Genomic DNA, 19,418 nt, shown 5'->3' on the forward strand with positions numbered 1-19,418 from the left:
TTGTTAGCGTGGAGCGCTGAGACCTTGTTTTGTCTAAAGAATTTTGGTGCACTTGTACCATTTAGTGAAAAAGAAATGAGTAGCAAAAAAGAAATGTGTACAACCCAATGCTCATGGGGTGAGACTGCTTGCGATTTTCAGTTCCGGGTTTGCTCTCGCGGTAAAAGCAATATGGGCGGAGGTAGCGGTGCTTGACATCTTAACTGAAATATGCAACTAGAATGGCAGCATACAGATCAGCTGTGGATACACTCCATGTAATTTTGTTTTCTCTTGAGAGTGCAGGCACAGAAGCGTTATACAAAACAAAAAAAAATGTTTTCGAAAGTAAACGCTTTGAATACTCTTTCCATGTCGATTTGAGGTGACACTGGAATTGAATTACCACTCAGCTATAAAAATATATTTGCAGCTTTTATGTCATCCAACAAGAAAAATAAAAACCATCTAGAAATAAATAAAAAAAATTATTGGGAACGTCGGTCAGCATATGTTGAGTGATACTATTTATTAATTTTGCCACAAACATACGCGATGGCAACCAATCTTGTTTGCAGCTACAATTGTTTCTTCTGCTCCAGTTGTTGTTGTCGTCAGCCCAGTGTAGTTGTGTCCACTGCTCCGCAATATGGGCGATTATCGTATTTTGTCAAGAGGGTTAGTATGATTACCACACTTGTGCCTCAGGCAGTACTGGGGAAAGAAAACAATATTAAATGTGAGTGAGGTATACTTTAGAGTGTATCAATTCTTGAGTCATGAACAGTTTTCATTTACTAGCTGGCGTAGCCTATAGACTTGCAGATATGAGTCTTCGGGTTTTGTTTATTTCCAAATTGGGGGTATTTGTTTCGTGTTTATTTTCCCCCGTGTTCTTATTTGATGTAGGACAACTTCTGCAGAAAACCCAGAACACAAACAAAAAATTTCTCACACACGCAAATAAAAGAAAAGATGCTTATAACCGATATATACGAATATATATAAAAGAAAGCATCCAAGTACCGATAAAAGTAAGCGAGACAAAGGCAGTTGTTTCCGAAACCAAAGATGCATCATGTTCCTTGTGGGCTACAGGGAAAGGCTTAATAATCGGGCGGGGGAGAATGGTCCCGCTGTTCAAACCCGCAGTCTGGAGCCTAATTTGTATGCGGGGTAACAGCACCACCTTGCACTCCTGTACTACTTTCACTGATAACCTGACAGGATGCTGGATGCAACATGCTTGTTGTAGCAGTACACAGTTGGTATGGCACCACGAAATACTATGTTTTGCTCAAACTGTCACGCAGAATGTAAGGTCCGCTGGCCTGTTAAGGTGTAGATCAGTGCGAGCACGATGCTTCCACCGCCATATGACATCTTACTGGCTGGTGTCCAAACACGCAGCATCTGCTTTCACTGAGGAGAAGTGAGTCGGCGGGTAAGGGCAGGAGGGCGAAAGTGGCTTGGAATTAAAGCCCCCTGTAAACATAAATGTAAAGCCATTCTCCTTCTCTCGGCTTCTTTCTTCCTGGTGGCACGCCGCCATTTTTGAGCGAAGACGCCAGTCAATGACGACACCACGTGCACTCACGTGGCGCCGTGACTGGCCGACGAGCTTCCTCTTCCTTCTACTAGCCACTTTTCCTAGCTCTCTGATGTCATTTTCGAGCGGAGGCGAGAGCGAAGAAAGATTTTGTACAATAAATTTAGATAGCTTTATATTTTGGCCATGTCTTAAATGTTTATGATTATACATAACGATTTTAGGGGAAGTTCTCAAGGTGGAGAAGATTTGGGCAATAATAAGTTGTTCTCTCTAGTAAGGAGCGCAACTCGCGCCGCCTTAGCGTGTGATGACCGCTCCGCTAGTCTTGGAGACGCCCCGGGATCGAATTCCGAAGCGGGCAGCTTTTTCAGCGACCGCCCTAAAGGGCGCAAGTTGCACTCTCTTCCAGGTGGAAGTCAGCTTATTATCGCAGGTTCTACTGAGAATCGGGAATGCAGCGCGGAGAGCACTATCAGCCTATATAATACCTTTGTGATAGTGACACTGACACTGACACTGAAGATAAGGGGTCAACCAACCATAGAAAAACCATGAAAGCACCGTCAGCCCTGCATGATAAATTCAAGATCATGGAGGGCCGACAATTTCAGGATATGCTGGAGGCTGCTGGCGACATGCGCGATCACAAGTGTCGCTAAGGTCGGCCTTTCGAGATTCGTCAAATGCCCACTATAGTGTCCTTAGTAGGATTAGTTCTGCCATGGGTCCTAGCAGGGGAAGTGTGTCGGGCGGGAGCGAGCGGCTGCAGAGTATGGAGATGAAAACGATAGATGGGTGCTACGTGCAGTAAGCGACTTCAAAAACTCTTTGTTGATGAAGATTGAGACTGGAGTGGTGGGGCGGTGACCAGAATATGATTATACTTCACTTCAAAACCGTACACGCCCACATTGAAAAATATCGTTTTAGTTACGTTAATGCGATATCGAAGCTGTATGTAAGGACTTTAGAAAAAGGTATACCAATTTAGTTGCCTTCACATCTACAGAATATCTCACTGAACCAGGGGAAGTTCATGAACTTCCCTTGGCTCTCCATATAACGCTTCAGAGTGGCAGCGCGATTTGGGACGAAGTCAAGGTTGTTGCTGCACTCGTCGTCAGAAGAAAGGACAAAGAAACCTGTACTCGCTACACAGACAAAAAAATATCTAACTGCGTTACATGATCCTGCTCTCAAAACTAACTAAGGCGTTAATTTGTCAACGTACAAATAATTAAATACAAGTAACATAATACGTACAAGTCTGCTTGAGACCGAGTTGCTGTAACGAGCGAACTGATGATAACCTTTTAAAATGCTCCGAACACGCGTGACCCAACCACGTAACGTGCACGTTTTTTAAAGAGGCACACGCTCTTGGCCAAGGTAACTCGGTAAAACGGAAGACGCAAAAGCAACACGCGAAAGGAAGACGACAACATGTTACGCACGAGAGTACAACAAATAGTGTCACCACACCACCAGGGATCTCTCAGAAATGGATGCGAACGGCTGTACCCTTTATAACAGGCGGTAGCTCGCGCCACCTAGCCTAGAAACTAAAAACCAAAAGTATGATTCCTCTCTTTGCCTTTCTAAGCCAATTTGCTTTCCATTCGCAATTTCGTAACAGTCACCAGACGGTGTGGGATACCGCCAGGACGAGACGGGCGTCTCAATCCGGTCGACTGTTGGGTGCCTAGATCTCTGTCCCTCTCAGGGTTAAGACACCCTCTGCTGTTCTGAATGGGCCAGCGAGCGACGCGCTGGCGCATTCAGTGCGTGACTTGCGCGGTAAAAGGGCGTATAAAGCGCGGTTAGAACAGGCCCGTAATACAAATACGGGGGCCGGAGCCCGTAGTGACGCCAATTTTGTGGGGTTTTTCAGAAAGCTGTAAAATGCTTCGCGTGCTTTCTATCCTTCTGCATTTTGTTTATTTCGCGTTTTTTTTTTTTTTTTGATGATGCTGAGCAATTTTCTATTTTAAACCATGCCCTTAAACACAATAATAAAAAAGTTAATTACGCAAAAATAATTAAATCTTAATTATTCCGGGCTTTAATAATTTTCCTAAATGGGCCCCTCGCCCAGGACCAAAACGCCACAATCCTTTTATTATTGCGATGAGTAGTTTTCGCAGGAGCGATTTTGTTATACGGCCAGGGGGACATGTTATAGGGGGCTAATCATAACGATCAGTTGGTTAATTAGTTAAAATTTGTTAATTAGCTTTTTAATTAATTAAAATAGACATATGCTACTAAAGATGTTCTTTCTTGGAGATTGCGCCGGGACCCGACGACGGAGGCAGCTGATGGTCGCTGACGGAAGAGTAAAGCAGACAGGACTCCGGGGAAAGGGGGAAGAAAAAAAAAACACGTCTATTTACAAGCGAAGCTAATTTCCGAATGTCTCCAGAAGGTTACACCACGTGCTGCCCTCGTCTTCTTCTCCTCTCAAAAAATGTCCCTTGCCCCAGCTCGCACGAGCGTCGCCAGTTCACCCACACACCGGGGCACACGTGCAAACGCAAACACGCCAAGAAAAGAGCCTGTTCCCGCGTCCTTTCACGGTGATAGCGGGCCGATTCTCACAATGCTTACAATTAGAAACTTGCTGAGCGTCGTCCGATATCCCTAAATCAGTAATTTCTAGAAAGACTTTGAGCGCGTGAGAAGCGCAGTGTACGCTAAAGTTACCACTCGTGGAGTAGGTACAAGGCTGGGGCTCGCATAAGAGAAGGGAAAATCGAGCGGGCGCCTTACCGCAACCGCTAACCTTGTCCCTGCTCCACGAGTGGTAACTTTGGCGTGCTACTACGCTTCTTTAGTGCACTACTACGCTTCTTACGAGCCCAAAGTCTTTCTAAAAATGACTGATTTAATGGTTTTTGATGCCGCTCACCAAGCTCCTAACTGGAACCATGTCTATTTTCATTATTTAAAAACGTTAAGTCACAAACTTTACTTAATTAACCAACTGATCATTACGATTAGCCGCCTGTTCTAGTCCCCCTGGTCGTGTAACTCACCTCCGCCGGCCATATAAGTGTAGCATTAACAAATAAAAAAAAACAAACATGTAGAGCTAAAAAAAAGACAAAAAAAAAAAAAAAAAAACACCCAGTATATCTAGGCACGAAATTTCCGAGGGCGCCTAGGCACTTGTCATGAGTTGGGAATGCGAAAGCATTCTCGGCGCCGAGAGGAGCAGAAGCGGCCGCAGCGCCGAAAGGGAGTGCGGCGGTGCGCGCGCATTCCACCCCGCTATGCATTCCAAGACTGGACAACGATGGTGGATTTCGCCTAGAAGTAGCACATCCTACAAGCAGCGCACCACGTCTTTTTCACACGGCCCAACGCGGTGAAATCGCGCTCCCCAACCTGCGCAGGCGCGGCGCGCTCGCCGGATCCACGACTTCCGTCACGACGCATCTGCGTTGCTGTGCTTTTCTTTGTGTTTTATTTCTGAGGCACGGCCGCTTTGACCACGAGCGGCCTCGCCGGGTCCTGTGACAAAGCATCTGATATGACGCATCGCAGCCAATGGGAATTAAAATGCCGTTTCGTTCAGCCAATGGGCATTTAAGGCTGTTTTTTTGCTGTTACAGACAACGGCTTCAGACGCCGCCGGCCTCGCTCAATAAAAAAATTAATGTCTTCGGATAAAAAAAACAAAAACAAAACAAACGATAAGGCAGAAAAATGACTGAGCTGTCAGCACTCAAGCAAAAGCCTGTGTTTGTACGAAGGAACCCTCGTCGACTGGCGTAAGCGGTCATGTGATCGCAAAGAGAACCGGTGGCACTCCGGATCAAACAGAATTTTGCTATAAGCGCGGAGGAAGAAGAGTTTAATGACGTCAGCCAACTGTTGTAGCTACACTCCGTTTCACAGTGGGTTCGACCGCAGCCAACGTAAGGATGAGACGGAGGCAATCGACCAGTGCAAAAAGGGCTTTGTTGTGGCGCTTATAATATGTGTGTGCGCTTGTTACCAGATTCTAAACCAATCACGCGGGGAGAATGTGCTGTGATCCTCTTCTTTTCTCTGTCCGTGATTGATTTAGCGGGTGATGTGAAAGGCAAAAAACAGGACGAGCGCCGTGATGACTCAATTTTGGCGGTGCCCGAGTGGCTATCGGATACCAGCGGTGGTTGCGATCGGATCTATTTTGAGAGGGAGTCTTTGGTCTGTACATATATCAAGTAATATGAAGCGTCTACTTGCCCGCTGAACACATGGCAGAGCCAGTTGCTGCATTCTCTGGAGGGTGCTCAAACAATGACGAGGTTGATAATATGTTTACACCTTGAAACAACAAAAAGAACAACGACATACAAACAGAGTACGCTGTGGCACTGAGCAGGGTGAAACGCCGTGCTCAGTGCCACAGTGCAGACAGTTTGTTTGAGGTGTTAACATTATATCAGCGTCGTCCTAGGCCGAGCCCCAACCGTAGATTGCAGCGATTCACTCTGTCGAGTGCCTTGCTACAGAGTAGACTCTCCATAAATCTTAGAGTTATAGACATTTTCAACGCACGGGGGACCCGTGAAACTTTAGGGGGGCCTCGGACCCTCCAAACCATCCCCAGCCTCATCCCCCTCTCCCCTGCCTATGATACATGCCCCCCCCCCTTTTTTTGCAAATGTCAGCTAATCTTCATACATCTTATTTCTTTTTGTGCAGGCATGTTTGTTGATAAGCAAACCCACCACTAAATTTCGAAAGTAATTTTTAATTTAAGTAGAAGTTACTAGGAATACATAATTCAAGCAAACTACTAATTACTAAAATAAATATGTAATTTGAAAGTTACTAAACTACTCAGAAAAGCAGTTTAACTACAGCAACTTGAGTAGAGTATTTGAACTACGTACAAGTCCGGTTCTACATCAAGGTTTTTTTATATTTTATACGCAAAGATGATAATTATTTTTACGTTGTGTTTTTACTTTGGGGATCGTGATAGATTTGTTTGTTTGTTTTGATGAGTATATAATTCTATTTGTTTTATTATTTCTACCGAATTTTGTCTTTTACCTTCTTTTGTAATGTATGTTCTACATGGGGCTTAGAGGTGCTTTAATACAAATAAATAAATAAATAACTCCTGTTTTTTGTCTTTAATTCTATTGTTGTGCATTTCACCGCGAACTGTTTAATTCGGTGCGAAGAAATTACCATCATGGGTTTGTTTTACCGTCGACGGGCTTCACCATCACACTTTCCACACCATCACACCACACACCACAACACAACCCCAACACACCACACTTCAGCACCACATTTTCGTCTACAAATAAGGTTAGTAAATTCAATGTAAAAAAAAAACTGGTAAAAATTAATGTTACAGTGATGGCGGTCACACAGACGTATAGTTTCGCCAGTTTGTTTATCTGCGAAATGTGTTGCTACGCGGCATCTAAAGATTGTACGCGAATGGGGGTTTTTCTTGTAACTTTGACCAGGCGCAAATTACAACATGGAGAGCGCTTACCTTATCATTATCGCACGACATTCCATCCACAGCGGGTTCTTCAAAACACGGGTATCCGCTTTCAGCGCAGCATAAAAGTTTGCACTTTTGCATAAAGTTACCGGGCTGTTAGAAAAAGAACACACACACGCAAGCGTGTAACAAAATTAAGTAGGCAATCAATGAGCTGCTCAATTAATATTTTTGCGCTGCTCCCAATTTAACCAAAAACGAAGTTATCAGACCCAGAGAGGCAATTCTCATGCATATTTTGTCCCACTCTCCGTGTCCGACGCGGGAGCGCATCTACGCTCCCGCGGTCCTGCACCCCAGTGGCTGAGACGCGCAACACACGTGCGCCTTACTTCCCTCCCTTCTGCGAGAGTGGCGAGGGAATGGCTTCGCGCCGCGACCACCAGAAAGCAGGACCGCGGGCGCAAAGATACGCTCCGATAAGAAACCGAAATATAGAAACGCATCCAAATTAAGCGTTTTACAGAAAGCCGTAAAAACCCTGCCCCGGCGTTGTTTCCTTTTTAAAATAGTTGACTTAGTGGTTTTCGATGATCCTCAGCAAGTTTCTAATTTTAACTATATGTCCATTTTCACTAATTAAAAAGGTAACTAACGAATTTTAATTAATTGTCCTACTTATCGCAAAGATTAACCACCCACATAATGTCCGCCTGGCGGTGTTGGGCATGAGATCGAAGTATAGGGGGCGTTTTGACCCCTTTGTTGTCCCCACCCTCGGTGTTTACTCAACACAAAGTCTGTGCACATGCCGACAGGCCTTATGGGCGTCTTCTACAATAGAGCGCGTTGCAAAGTTTAATATAAAGAATAGTAACAATCGACGAAGCAACGTTAAGTGCCGGATCTATCCTCAGAGGATGCGAGCTTGACCCACTTCGGCTTTTGTGCGGAGCTGGGACCGTGCATACTGCGTTGTTCATGCAGGCCGGAATGGAAACAAAAGAGCCCTTCCTCCCCCTCACCAGAGAACACGAACTCCAGCCGAACGCTGACGCCGCGTTCGGTTATGTCGGCCGAGCGCTGAATCATTGTATTTGTTGTCCCCATCCATGTAGTTCTAAAGTTAACCGCTTGGGGCGTCATGGTCGCTCCTCCTTCCCAATAACCCACCTTCACAAACCGCATTAGTGTAGCTTTTAAGGTTTTTTTAAAACAAATGTGTAAGAATAAAAAATAAAAAAAAAATCTGGATATATACAGGGTGCTTTTACTTATTCTTTCAGGTTTGTTTTAAAAAATCCGCGAAGGCTACACTGATGCGGTTTGTGCAGGTGAGTTGTACGGCTATGAGCACATAGCACAGAAAGGTATTCGCAACTATTAGTCGGCTAATTAAGTAAAATTTGTTACTAAACTTTTTAATTAGTGCAAGTAGACATGGAGTTCCAATTAAAAAAACTTCTGAACATCCTCAATAACCACTAAATCAACTTTTTTAAGAAGGTTCTAACGCCGGGGCAGCATTTTACGGCGTTCTGCAAAAACGCTCCATTTGGACGCGTTTCTAGATTTGGGTTTCTTATAGGAGCGCATCTTTGCGCCCGCGGTCCTGATCCCTGGTGGTCGTGGCGCGAAGCCATTCCCTCATCTCCCTCGCAGAAGGGAGGGAAGTAAGGCGCACGTGTGTTGCGCGTCTCAGCCACTGGGGTGCAGGACCGCGGGAGCGTGGATGCGTTCCGATAAAAAACCGAAATCTAGAAACGCGTCCAAATGGAGTGTTTTTACAGAACGCCATAAAATGCTGCCCCGGCGTTATATCCTTTTAGAAAAACTTGGCTTAGTAGCTTTTGATGATGCTCAGCAAGTTTCTAATTAAAACTATATGTCTATTTGCTCTAATTAAACAGTTAATTAACAAATTTTACCTAATCAGCCCACTGATAGTTGCGACTATCTCCCTATACTATGTCCCCCTTGCCGTATAGCTCACCTGCATAAACCGCATAGGTTTAGCTTTCACGGCTTTTTTTTTTTTTAAATATGAAAAAGTAAAAAGAAAAACCTATATATATATATATATATATATATATATATATATATATATATATATATATATATATATATATATATATATATATATATATATATATATATATATATATATATATATATATAGCTGAGAAGAAAAAACTCCTTGTTGAAAACAGCAACAACGGAGGATTTATTCTTCGACGTTTCGGCCGGAGTCCGGCCTTCTTCCTGACGAAGGCCGGACTCCTGCCGAAACGTCGAAGATTAAATCGTCCGCTGTTGCTGTTTTCACCAAGGGTTTTTTTTTTCTTCTCAGTTATATACCCACGCCTTCGGCCTCCCGCCACCATGCCCGTTGTATATATATATATATATATATATATATATTCTTAAATTATTTGCCACGTTATATAAGAAAATATTTCGCACCTCAAGAGCTACGCTCTAATTTCGCATGAAGCCGGGGTCACACTGCTTTTACATCATACAAAAGACAGTCTGCACACAGATTCGAACGCGAGTCACCGTGATTTTCATGCTTAAAATGCCACATGGCAATGAGTTCAAAAAGAAAAGTCAGCACGTGACATTCAAAGCTCGGATATCGCGGGGGCACGTGTTTGCAGAAAGTCTTTTCTATGATGTATGAGCATTGACCCCAGCTTTACAGAGAAGCGTAAACGTCTGTAATCTTTTACTTGAGCACTGCTTCTTCAAGGAACTAGCTCGCTCTCACGCTTACACACACCACAGCGCACAATAGCAAACAACACTCACACCTTACACACGAAAAATAAAGCAAAATTCAAACAAACCGCGCTGACTAACAACTCTTTTTATATAACTTTGTCTTCGTCAACCTCTAGCACCACCGAATTTCCCAAATCACGCGCACCGATCTCCTAGATGCCTAAAAATGTTTTCTCTTTTTCTGTTAGGTGTAAAGATGGTGTACTTATACAGTTGTTATAGTTCCTGGCGATATGTTCTGCTTCGATAATTTCTCGAAGCAGAACTCGCCCAAGCTGCTACGTTAACAATATACGCTCTCACGCTTCTCCGGATTTACAGCCTAAAGCACCCCATCCATTCGGGATCGTCACAGTGCCGATTCATCAGCAATTCCAGGCCAGGTAGCAGTGTATGTGGACACTAAGTACCCTCAGATGTCCATTCCTCTGGCTTCATGATGTACCCTCTGGCAGAAAGTAGTTGCTGGACTGATACATCTGCCTCACACGGACGTTATTCTAGTATCATGTTATATGCGATCCTATAGTAGGAGTGGCACGCCTCCGCCTAGGATGGCTGCGCCATCTGCACAGAACGTATCCTGGCCACCTAGAATTGATGGAATTCAATACCCCACATATAGATTGGGGCTACTCCTCTACCAGTGCATGAAGCCAACTTGTGATGTACACATTTCTGGACGATCCAATTCACGCTCTTGAACTCCCAGATATGCTCTCATGTCGTGGTGCCAACCCGTATTTTTCTCCCTCTTACGCCCTGCCGTGGTGGCTTGGTCATGTACCCATTAGCTGGGATCGAGAACTGCACCGTTACCTCCATTCTGATTCCGATTTTGCCTTGTTTACCAGGCCCAGTTTCAGCACATCACCAAGGCCGAAAGGGCCCAATTGAAAACATTTAACGGGGAAACCATGCGGGTCATTACGGACCTCTCCCGGCTAACACTGAACCCTACACTTTAGGCTGAGGCACAGTTGAACACGTTAGACGAATTGATTCACCAATGTCGTCAAGCCGGGGCTTAAAGCTTGACGCAGTTCCAGCGGCGGCTGCTTCGGCCCATTACATGAATCATTTTGTGCCTGTAGCGGACTCTCTCGCTATACCGTTACCCCTTTGGTGCCACTGTCAAACCACCGACAACAATCCTAGTTGCGGCCTCAGGCAGACTCATCGAAGATCTCTTTCTACGGGTTTTGCTCTGTTTAGTCCTCCCTCGTTCTTGTCCGAGGACGCTGACTTTGTAGCCTATGTGGATGCTGGACTGACTGAAACACGGCTCCATACCTCGTTTATCCCTCCACCTCGACTGTCAATCGAGCCTGCTCGTAACTTCCTGGACAACCTTGGGCGCTCGCGGAATCGGTGGCCCTCCGGAACGGTCTGTGCGGTCTTTTGCCTTTTATTGCTAGTTTTCGTCCTCCTGGTGTGTTTTTTACACCGACTAGATGCAAGCTATCCACGCTCTACGTCATGTTGGCCACCCCTGCAGTGTGGCGACGTACTTTAATCGGTTTGTGTCCGAGTGCACCTGCCCGGTCCTAGTTTTTTTGGATTCACCGTTCTAATGTTCCCCCTCATGTTACAGCAGACGCTCCATGTAATCATCAAACGATAGTCGACCCGCTTCCTTTTAAGCTGCCGGCCTCGGCTGTTCTGGTAATTTACAATGACACACTGTATTGCACCAGACGAGCTCTTATCCCCCCGTGGTTCTAACCTCCCTTGCTGTTTTACCCACCTAGAAGAGGTCTCGCTACGAGGAGTTCGCGTGAATGCGGCGGCTACACCGGCTCTCCACGCTAAATGGGGTCATACCAGGACATCCACCAGCTGTCCCTTTTGTCCCGCCCAAGTCCTCGAGGGGAATCTGAAGCACCACCTTCGGACGTGCCTGGGCCTTCAAGCGACCCATTGGTGCCATCTTAGCCGGATGGGCTACCATCTTAACTAGCTGCCAGACGTTCAACGTTGGACACATGGCCCGCATAACCGTTCCCTTCTGGACTTCTTCCAGGAAACGGGAATGCACTATCACCTTTGAATTTATGCCGCATGACAAACCGATGTAATTAAAAAAAATATTTAGATAGCGCGAGCTCCTAAAGAGGAGTGCATACTTGGCAGCCGTCAGCTGTTTCGTGTCTCTGACATCCCACTTAGAAAAAACACAAAAGACACGCGAACGCCATCAAGACAGCGGTTTCGATACCAAACTATTTAAATTTAAAAAATTGGGACTACCATAGAGAGCATTTTGAAATCAAAAATCAGATGAGGCCCTTGGTTTAAGTCACTCTAATTTTAAGTTTTAATAATCCTGCGCGACCGACAGCATATTTATGTTTCAGTTAAGCGTTATAATCATATAAAGTTTGTTTGGTTATGTTGACACTGTCACCTCGGGAAGGCTATTACAGGGGTGGACAACACTACATTAATATAAAAAAGAATTCTAATAATACAAAACACAGAGGTTAATGTTATAATAAACATTCCATACAGTAGCCAGACGAAGAACGCCAGAATAAAACAAATTATCGAAAGTGTTTCTACTGAAGGTTAAATTCGTTAATTGTGTCTCTGTGAGATATAGGCACGGTTTCACAATTAAACAAATATTGGGCTATGTTGGGTAGCACAATAGGGCGGATTCATATCACGATCAAATATAGTGCTATGGTAGCCTAGTCGCATGATATAAGCGTAGGCATATACTGTTCTTTTGTTATAAGTATATAACAAAATAAACGAATTTAAGCACTTTATTCTTAATATTTAATCTTACCTGAGTTGCAGTGATGTTAGGAAAGTTTGAATGCTTTGTTCGGCAGTAATCTACCAGGTCCATTTTCGTCCCAGGTAGTACGTTTTTTGTTGTAATGTGATAAGTTTCTAATTTAACATCGCGGCAACTGGAGTTGAGTTTGCTGGAAACAAAATATATTGTGAATGAGAAATGTTTAGTTTTCGACAAGTATTTAGGTATTTCCATCGTAAACCGGAGACACGGAAAAATAAAAAAAACGGACAAAACAACAACAAGTCTCAAACACAGCTTCTAGTTTATTTGAACACCACCGCTCTTATATATACACCACAACCCTCCTCTCCAAAGGTCGACACACCTCCTCTCCACTCCATCAAACGACGTCTCAAAAGTTTGAGATGTCGTTGATGGAGTGGAGAGGAGGTGTGTCGACCTTTGGAGAGGAGGGTTGTGGTGTATATATAAGAGCGGTGGTGTTCAAATAAACTAGAAGCTGTGTTTGAGACTTGTTGTTGTTTTGTCCGTTTTTTTATTTTTCCGTGTCTCCGGTTTACGATGGAAGTTCTTCACCAGCTCGCCTGTGCTTTTACCCTTTCTTCGTTGATTTAGGTATCTTATTGTAGACATCGGCTGTGTGCTAATAAGAATTTTGTTTTAGGTGTCTAAAACTTGTTGATAACTTTTCAAAATCCGAAATGTGAACTGTTTTTTCACTGGCCGTATGACTGTGAAAATAAAAGTTACAGAAGTACAGGCTGCGGTCGTAAGGACCAGCATATTTGGCACGCCTTCAGAAATTTGAATTCCAAAAGTAGATTCCTCAAAGTGGTCACCGGAACGTAGTTCCTCAAGAAGCTTTGTCTATTTTCTTGAAGTTCAACTTGGAGGTAGTCAAATATCAAAGGCTAAATCGGAAGCCGTATATTCCCTTTGTTTTATGGCAGCCTGTTTGTCGTCTGAAGACTAGTTTATTAGCTCGCTCTCGGGCGACTTGCTGAACGCTAAAACACTAAGAACCTATTGTAGACGATGGCGATGAGCAATGTAAGCGCGGTAACGGTAAATAATTATTTTAACGATATATATGAAGCATGACCACTTGAGGAAAGCTTACAAACCACTGTTCAGGCGACGAAGCTCCGATATAGGGCATGGAAAATGCCTGGCAGCATTCTTCTCTCTTTTTTTAATATTTTACACTTCTGACTTGAGCTTCAAAAATATACATGAATCTCCTTGCAAATCTACGTTCCCGTGCCAAAATTCAGGTATGCATTTTTGGAATTAAATTTTTACAAGGCGCGCCAAATGCGTTGGCCGTTACGGCTGCCCAAGTACGAGTACATAACCTAAGAAAAAAGGGGCACTCAGCGTTTCTCTTAATATAGGTGAATGACGTAATTTATCACCATGAGTTTATTCTAGACTTTTTCCGTCTGAATTTCTTAAAATGACGCGTTTTTTTGCGCCCCTAATTTTTTGCAAGACTCAGGAATTTGTCATGCCATAGTACATCAGACTAGTGGGTTGGAGAAACGAAGCAATAAAAAATATGAATGGGAACGTCCATTGGAAAAAAAGCTGTGAGGCTCCGCCACGTGCATTTACCACGCAAGCATGTGACTATTACTTGAGATCACAAGTGACAGATGTTCCAGGGATGAGATGAAGTCAAGAATAGTGACACAACTACCGTAGATGCTTGCAAACGACATTCTGCCATTGCATCTAACGAGAGTGTCAACTTTAAGTCTATACGTTTTCCTTACCTTACAAACGCCCTAATCTGTTCAATGGAGCAGTTCGAAAAGTGCCCGTTGTTGCTTCCGTGAGCTGAGGGTGCCATCATGTGACCGGTGTAACTACTGCACGTTTTGTTCGTGATATGAGCTATGTCTTTAAAAGTAGCATCTCCATCATGTGTAGCTCCAAGTCTGCGAGTTTTTAAAAAGAAGTGGTAAGTATACGAGAAATTCATATTAGTAGTATTTCAATATTAAGCTCAAATCTCTTAACATGCTTTTTGAGCCATATGGTGCTTCTTTAAAAATTAAAAGAAAGAAAGAAGAAATGGGGCAATTTACGAGGCAAGCGTGTGGAGCCCTGAGCTTAAGTCGCCACTGAAAACCCGAACATGAAAGGCGCCTTGAGGGGGTTTCTGAGATCACCTAAATATGGCGGTCACTCACTCTACAGGCTCTAGGCATGCTAGAAAACCATAAATCATAACGATGAGTGGCCGATTTTTCTATTAAAAAAGAAACCGAAGATTGAACACAGCAAGGTCCTAACCGACAATGGAAAGAGCATTGTTCCAGCAGCCAGGGCGACAGGTGACCAATGAAAATATGACATTCAGTGGAGATTGGAAATGCTGTTATTACAAAATGTGTGTATGGAAATTCCTGTGGCTCATTCTTTTGGCTGCTTCTTAGCGCGGCGCAAGTGATAACGCGACATGGTTGTCAGAAGCGCAGCACGCCTAACCGGGGCTGTCTGGTTACCAACATCTGGGCGGAATTGGCCCGTTCTTGCCGAGCTACCAGACATGGCGGAAAACAACGGCTCGAAGCTCCTCAGCGGAATTTTCGTCGTAACCGCACCGTCCACTTTCGTCTTCGACCGCTCTCCGGAGTGGCCCACCTGGAGCCAACAATTTGACGACTGCCGTTCTGCACCGAAACTTCAGGAACTAAGTGAAGAAGCCCAGGTACGAACTTTACTCTATACCATAGAAACAAAAGCGCGGCAAGTTTTTCAAACCTTTGCTCTGTCCGATGCTGACGCGACGAATTACGACACCGATAAGAAACGGTGCGATGACCACCTCGTCGCGGCACGGAACCTGGTGTACGAGAGCGCCTGTTTTCATCGACGTATTCAGGAACCAGGAGAGTCGGTCGGTCAGTTCGTCACCGCCTTGCACTCCCTACCAGACTGCTGCGATTATAGAAAGTTCGAAGAACGCATGATCCAAGTCCGCCTCACTGTAGGCTCCATGAATACGAAGCTTTCGGAGGCGCTACAAATGGACGCAAGCTTGATTCTCGCAACAACACTGGCAAAGGCCCGCCTAAAAGAGACTGTCCAAAAAAGAGCAGCAAGAAATTTGACAGGCGGACGAGTCCTCCACAGCGGCGGCCAGCAACCTCGAAGCCGCAAGAAACACAAAACACAATCTGACTCTTCCTCAGTGCACCCAGAGCCATGAGTCATTTTTTGTTTGTGTCAGCAAAAATATACCTTGTGCACTTCTTTTTGTAGGAACCACTGCTAGAAAGAGAGCCACAAGTCACTGCACCCCACATTTACACTACCTCAAAAGGGATCTGCATTTTTGCTGGCAGCGAAGCTGAAGTCGTTCGACTTTCAACTGGCAGTCTGGAGCGCGCCCTAATTCTGTGTTTTCTCACGTATTACATCAACAACCTGAAATACCCGTATGCGTTTTCGCAAATGGTCTTGCTCGTCCAAAAGCTGACTGCGCCGGGCGAACCTGTGCCCAAAGGTGTCATGGGAAGGCGTTTGAAGTGTCTATTGGCACTGTTGAAAAAGGACGTTTTTGAGGAAAGAAAGGCTGAATAATATAGTTGGTTTCGCTCCAGACTTAATCACCAATTATCATACGCGAATTTTTTTTCTTTTTTTAGTGGTGCAGTAGATTTGTTTTCTTTTTTTTTTGCTGTTTCATGGTAACGATTTAAATTTTGTTTGCCCCCATTGCCGGTAAGGCCTTTATTATCTGTTATAAGCTGCTTTTACCAATAAATATTTTCACCATTCTTCTTTTTGTGCAATGTGATTCATAATTCTGTCGGAAAGGCCCAGGAAGCTGTTAAGTATAAGTTTGATAGGTAATGATTGTTGCAGGTGCCATCATATTTTGAATACCTCTTCCATTAAAAAAATTCACCAATAAATTTATAGAAAAAATATTACATTTTCTATGATGCTACAAACTGATGAAAGCTTGACGACACAGTTGTTAGAGAAATATGTTTATTTTTTTTACAAAGTTGACTCACATTGTAGAGGATGTGCTGTTCTAAAGGTCCATACGCGCATTCGCGTTTGAACGCGTTAGAGTGCGTTGCGGAGTCCTTGCGGCCAAGCGCGGTCGCTTGCGGAGCGACGCGCGCCTTCTCGCAACGCTCGGTAGCGCGACGCAAGCGAGTAGAGACTCGCTCAACTTTCCGAAGCGTTGCGGTGCGTTCGGGTGCGTTCGACCAATCAGGAGCCGAAAGAGGAGAGGGGGTGACGTTTTCGCTCGCCCCACCCGGCCGACTCGGCGAGACGTATCCGGTTCGCCGGTCGCAGTGCTTGCTTTTTCGGTTTGGGGAGCGGTGGGGACTGTATTTTCCAAGGCCGCGACGGTTCAAGCTTGACAAAACGTCGGGGAAGCCGGCGAGATTGTCCCAAGATCAAACACTTCGACGCTGTCGCTGTGCGCCGCCATGTTGCCTTGGATTTCGCTTCCTATTGGTGAGCCACTAGCGACGATAGCGCGTTCTTATTGGCTCTTGACTGCGGTTGACTGCGTGTGAACACAACTGTGCGTACAAGTTTGGCGCAAGCAGTCTTCGCAACGCAACGCGTCCGTTTGCCGCTACGGAACGCACCGCGCTCAAACGCGAATGTGCGTATGGGCTTAAGTATATTTTAGCGGATGAGGTCTTAAGCTTGCTTGACACAACAGTCAATTAAATATGAGGGAGCTTTGTCAAGATAGCATATTTCTCAAAACCAGTGTGTCATCAAAGTTTCAGCATATATTTGTTTGCGTGTTGTGGAATAAATAGTTTTGTAACCTTTCAATTTGTTGCACCGTTTAAAGGTTACAACTAATGGCAAACAGTAAAAGCATACAATGTAACCTCTAAAACATCTGAAGCATGTATACCTATACTAAAAGTTACAGTGCTATAGGTTACAATGTACCTTATAAAGTAAAGGTATACTAAAATTTGAAAAGGTGCACCTATAGTGAGGGTTACCGAGCTTAGAGTGTATGACCCCCTCCACCAGAACGCAGTGGCTCTGGCCGGCGGTGTTTATACGGCGCGTTTTCATCGGTTTAGTTTTTCTCGGCCGAGTGTGGGGAGGGTCGCGGCATAAGGGCCACGTCAGACCGCGTCTGGCGGAATGAATTACGGGATGGCTCACTCAGTCGGAGCTATCCACACTGGGGTCGGTTGTTCGCTTCGCCTTCCGAGAAATGGTTTTGCTTGCATCCGAACCAGCCCGACCTTTGACCGTGAGATATACGCAGACCGTTGGTTTCCACCCGAAAATATAAGCAATTGCCACGTGGCGAGAAAGTGAGCCGATTGGTTGGCAGTAGGAAACGCCTGTCTCACGACGCATCGAGGATTCGCCGGTCCACTAAAATTGGACGAACCAGCGAGTGACTTTGATGGGAAACTCAGCGAGTGAGTTTAGTTCGTGCTGGGGCTTGAGAGCTGTCGCTCCGTAATCGAGTCACGTCGTGGGATTCCGAGGGACGCCTGTCCCCGTAATTGGGACGTAATCCCACGAGCCAGCCAACACCCTAGCCTGGATCAGCTAACACCCGACCACCTCCTTCCCAACCCCGTACAAGGGAAGTCATCATTTTCGCAGTATCGTTTATCTTTGTATTTTCATTCGCTAGAAAAGTATTAAATTGATTCTTGAAAAGTAATTTCCAAGTTCAACAAAATTAGTCGTCGACGGCCAAGGGAAGCAACTTCGTCTCCGGCAAGACCCGCCCAGCTTCCCATAACGAAGACCGTCACCCATCCGGACCTGGCAGCCCGGACTGCACAAGGTGACCGAGCAACGAAAGAACCCGTACACTGCCTTTTTTATTATTGCGTGACACTCGCAATTGCTACCTGTCCTTGAAGATGGGAAGTTATATTGCCTCAAATATATAAAAAAGAAAACAACGAAAAGGGAAGACATTTGATTTTTGTTTACAAAACGAACACACGTTTCATGACACTACATATTTATTTAGTATGAACACTGAGATGTGGTGGTCACTTTTTTAACTTTGTTACTCGGAAACAGATAAATCTGTTTGCGCTACTGTAAAGAAAAACAAAGAAGGCTGTCATGTGGCAAGCTCTTGGCCAGCGTTTATCAGCTATCAGGGGTAGTGCACAGAGTAGGAGCAGCCGCTAAGTGCTTGCCTCAGCTGTGCCAACACCACCTAGACAGAAGGCCTCCGCATGGTTTCCTCTTCTTCTATGAGACGTCATCACAGTCGGATCGCGCTCGGTCGGCTATTGGACCCGAGCCCGACCTTCGACGCGCTGATTGACCACGAGCCGCAGCCGAACACTGACGCAGCACTCGTGCCCAATCTCTCGCCTCGATTGATCTATGATGACGCGTGTGGAGGCCTTCTGTCTAGGTGGTGTTGGCTGTACGCATGGGGAACTCGCGACATCAGAAAAACCGCTTCACCTGGCAGATGGCGCCGCAGGAATGCGAGGTCACGCGCTCCGCTGGTCCATTTCGTTTCGTTGAGCACTGTACCTTATCATCGGCATTTTTGCTCCGCCAGCCTTGGGCCTATGGCTCAAGCGGAATTAATTCCCAACCTCGCTTCTCACATGCCCCAAGCTTTTCTTCATTTTACTGGTTTAGTTGTATCCGAAAAACGTGAGCATGTTTTGCATTGAAACTATGCGGTACCTTTTATCATCAAAAATGTGCGTTATGAAAAACTAATATTCTGACTTATTTATCCTAAATTTTAGGTATCTCAGTAAATTGACCCCTCATCAATCAATAATAACGCAATAATTGTTCTTCTCTATGACAACTGGCCGAGGTTTGGGGAAATACGGGGTCTATTTCAGTGCTACCCTTCTTTCATCATT

General features: G+C 44.9%; 1 protein-coding gene across 1 annotated transcript in view; it reads right to left on the reverse strand.

Annotated features, from left to right (window-relative positions):
* Positions 1–636: 636 nt before the first annotated feature.
* The window catches only part of LOC115330956 (venom metalloproteinase antarease-like TtrivMP_A), a 69,735-nt gene continuing 50,953 nt past the window's right edge, over positions 637–19,418 (reverse strand). Inside the window, exons 10-13 of the mRNA XM_040212641.1 lie at positions 14,319–14,483; positions 12,568–12,709; positions 7,038–7,142; positions 637–693 (exon numbers count right to left, since the gene is read on the reverse strand). Of these exons, the coding sequence (XP_040068575.1) occupies positions 637–693; positions 7,038–7,142; positions 12,568–12,709; positions 14,319–14,483 (469 nt within the window). The remainder of the gene's footprint in view (positions 694–7,037; positions 7,143–12,567; positions 12,710–14,318; positions 14,484–19,418) is intronic.

The sequence above is a fragment of the Ixodes scapularis genome, unplaced genomic scaffold (genome assembly GCF_016920785.2).
Source record: "Ixodes scapularis isolate PalLabHiFi unplaced genomic scaffold, ASM1692078v2 PGA_scaffold4__175_contigs__length_147842914, whole genome shotgun sequence".
NCBI classification, from domain to species: domain Eukaryota; kingdom Metazoa; phylum Arthropoda; class Arachnida; order Ixodida; family Ixodidae; genus Ixodes; species Ixodes scapularis.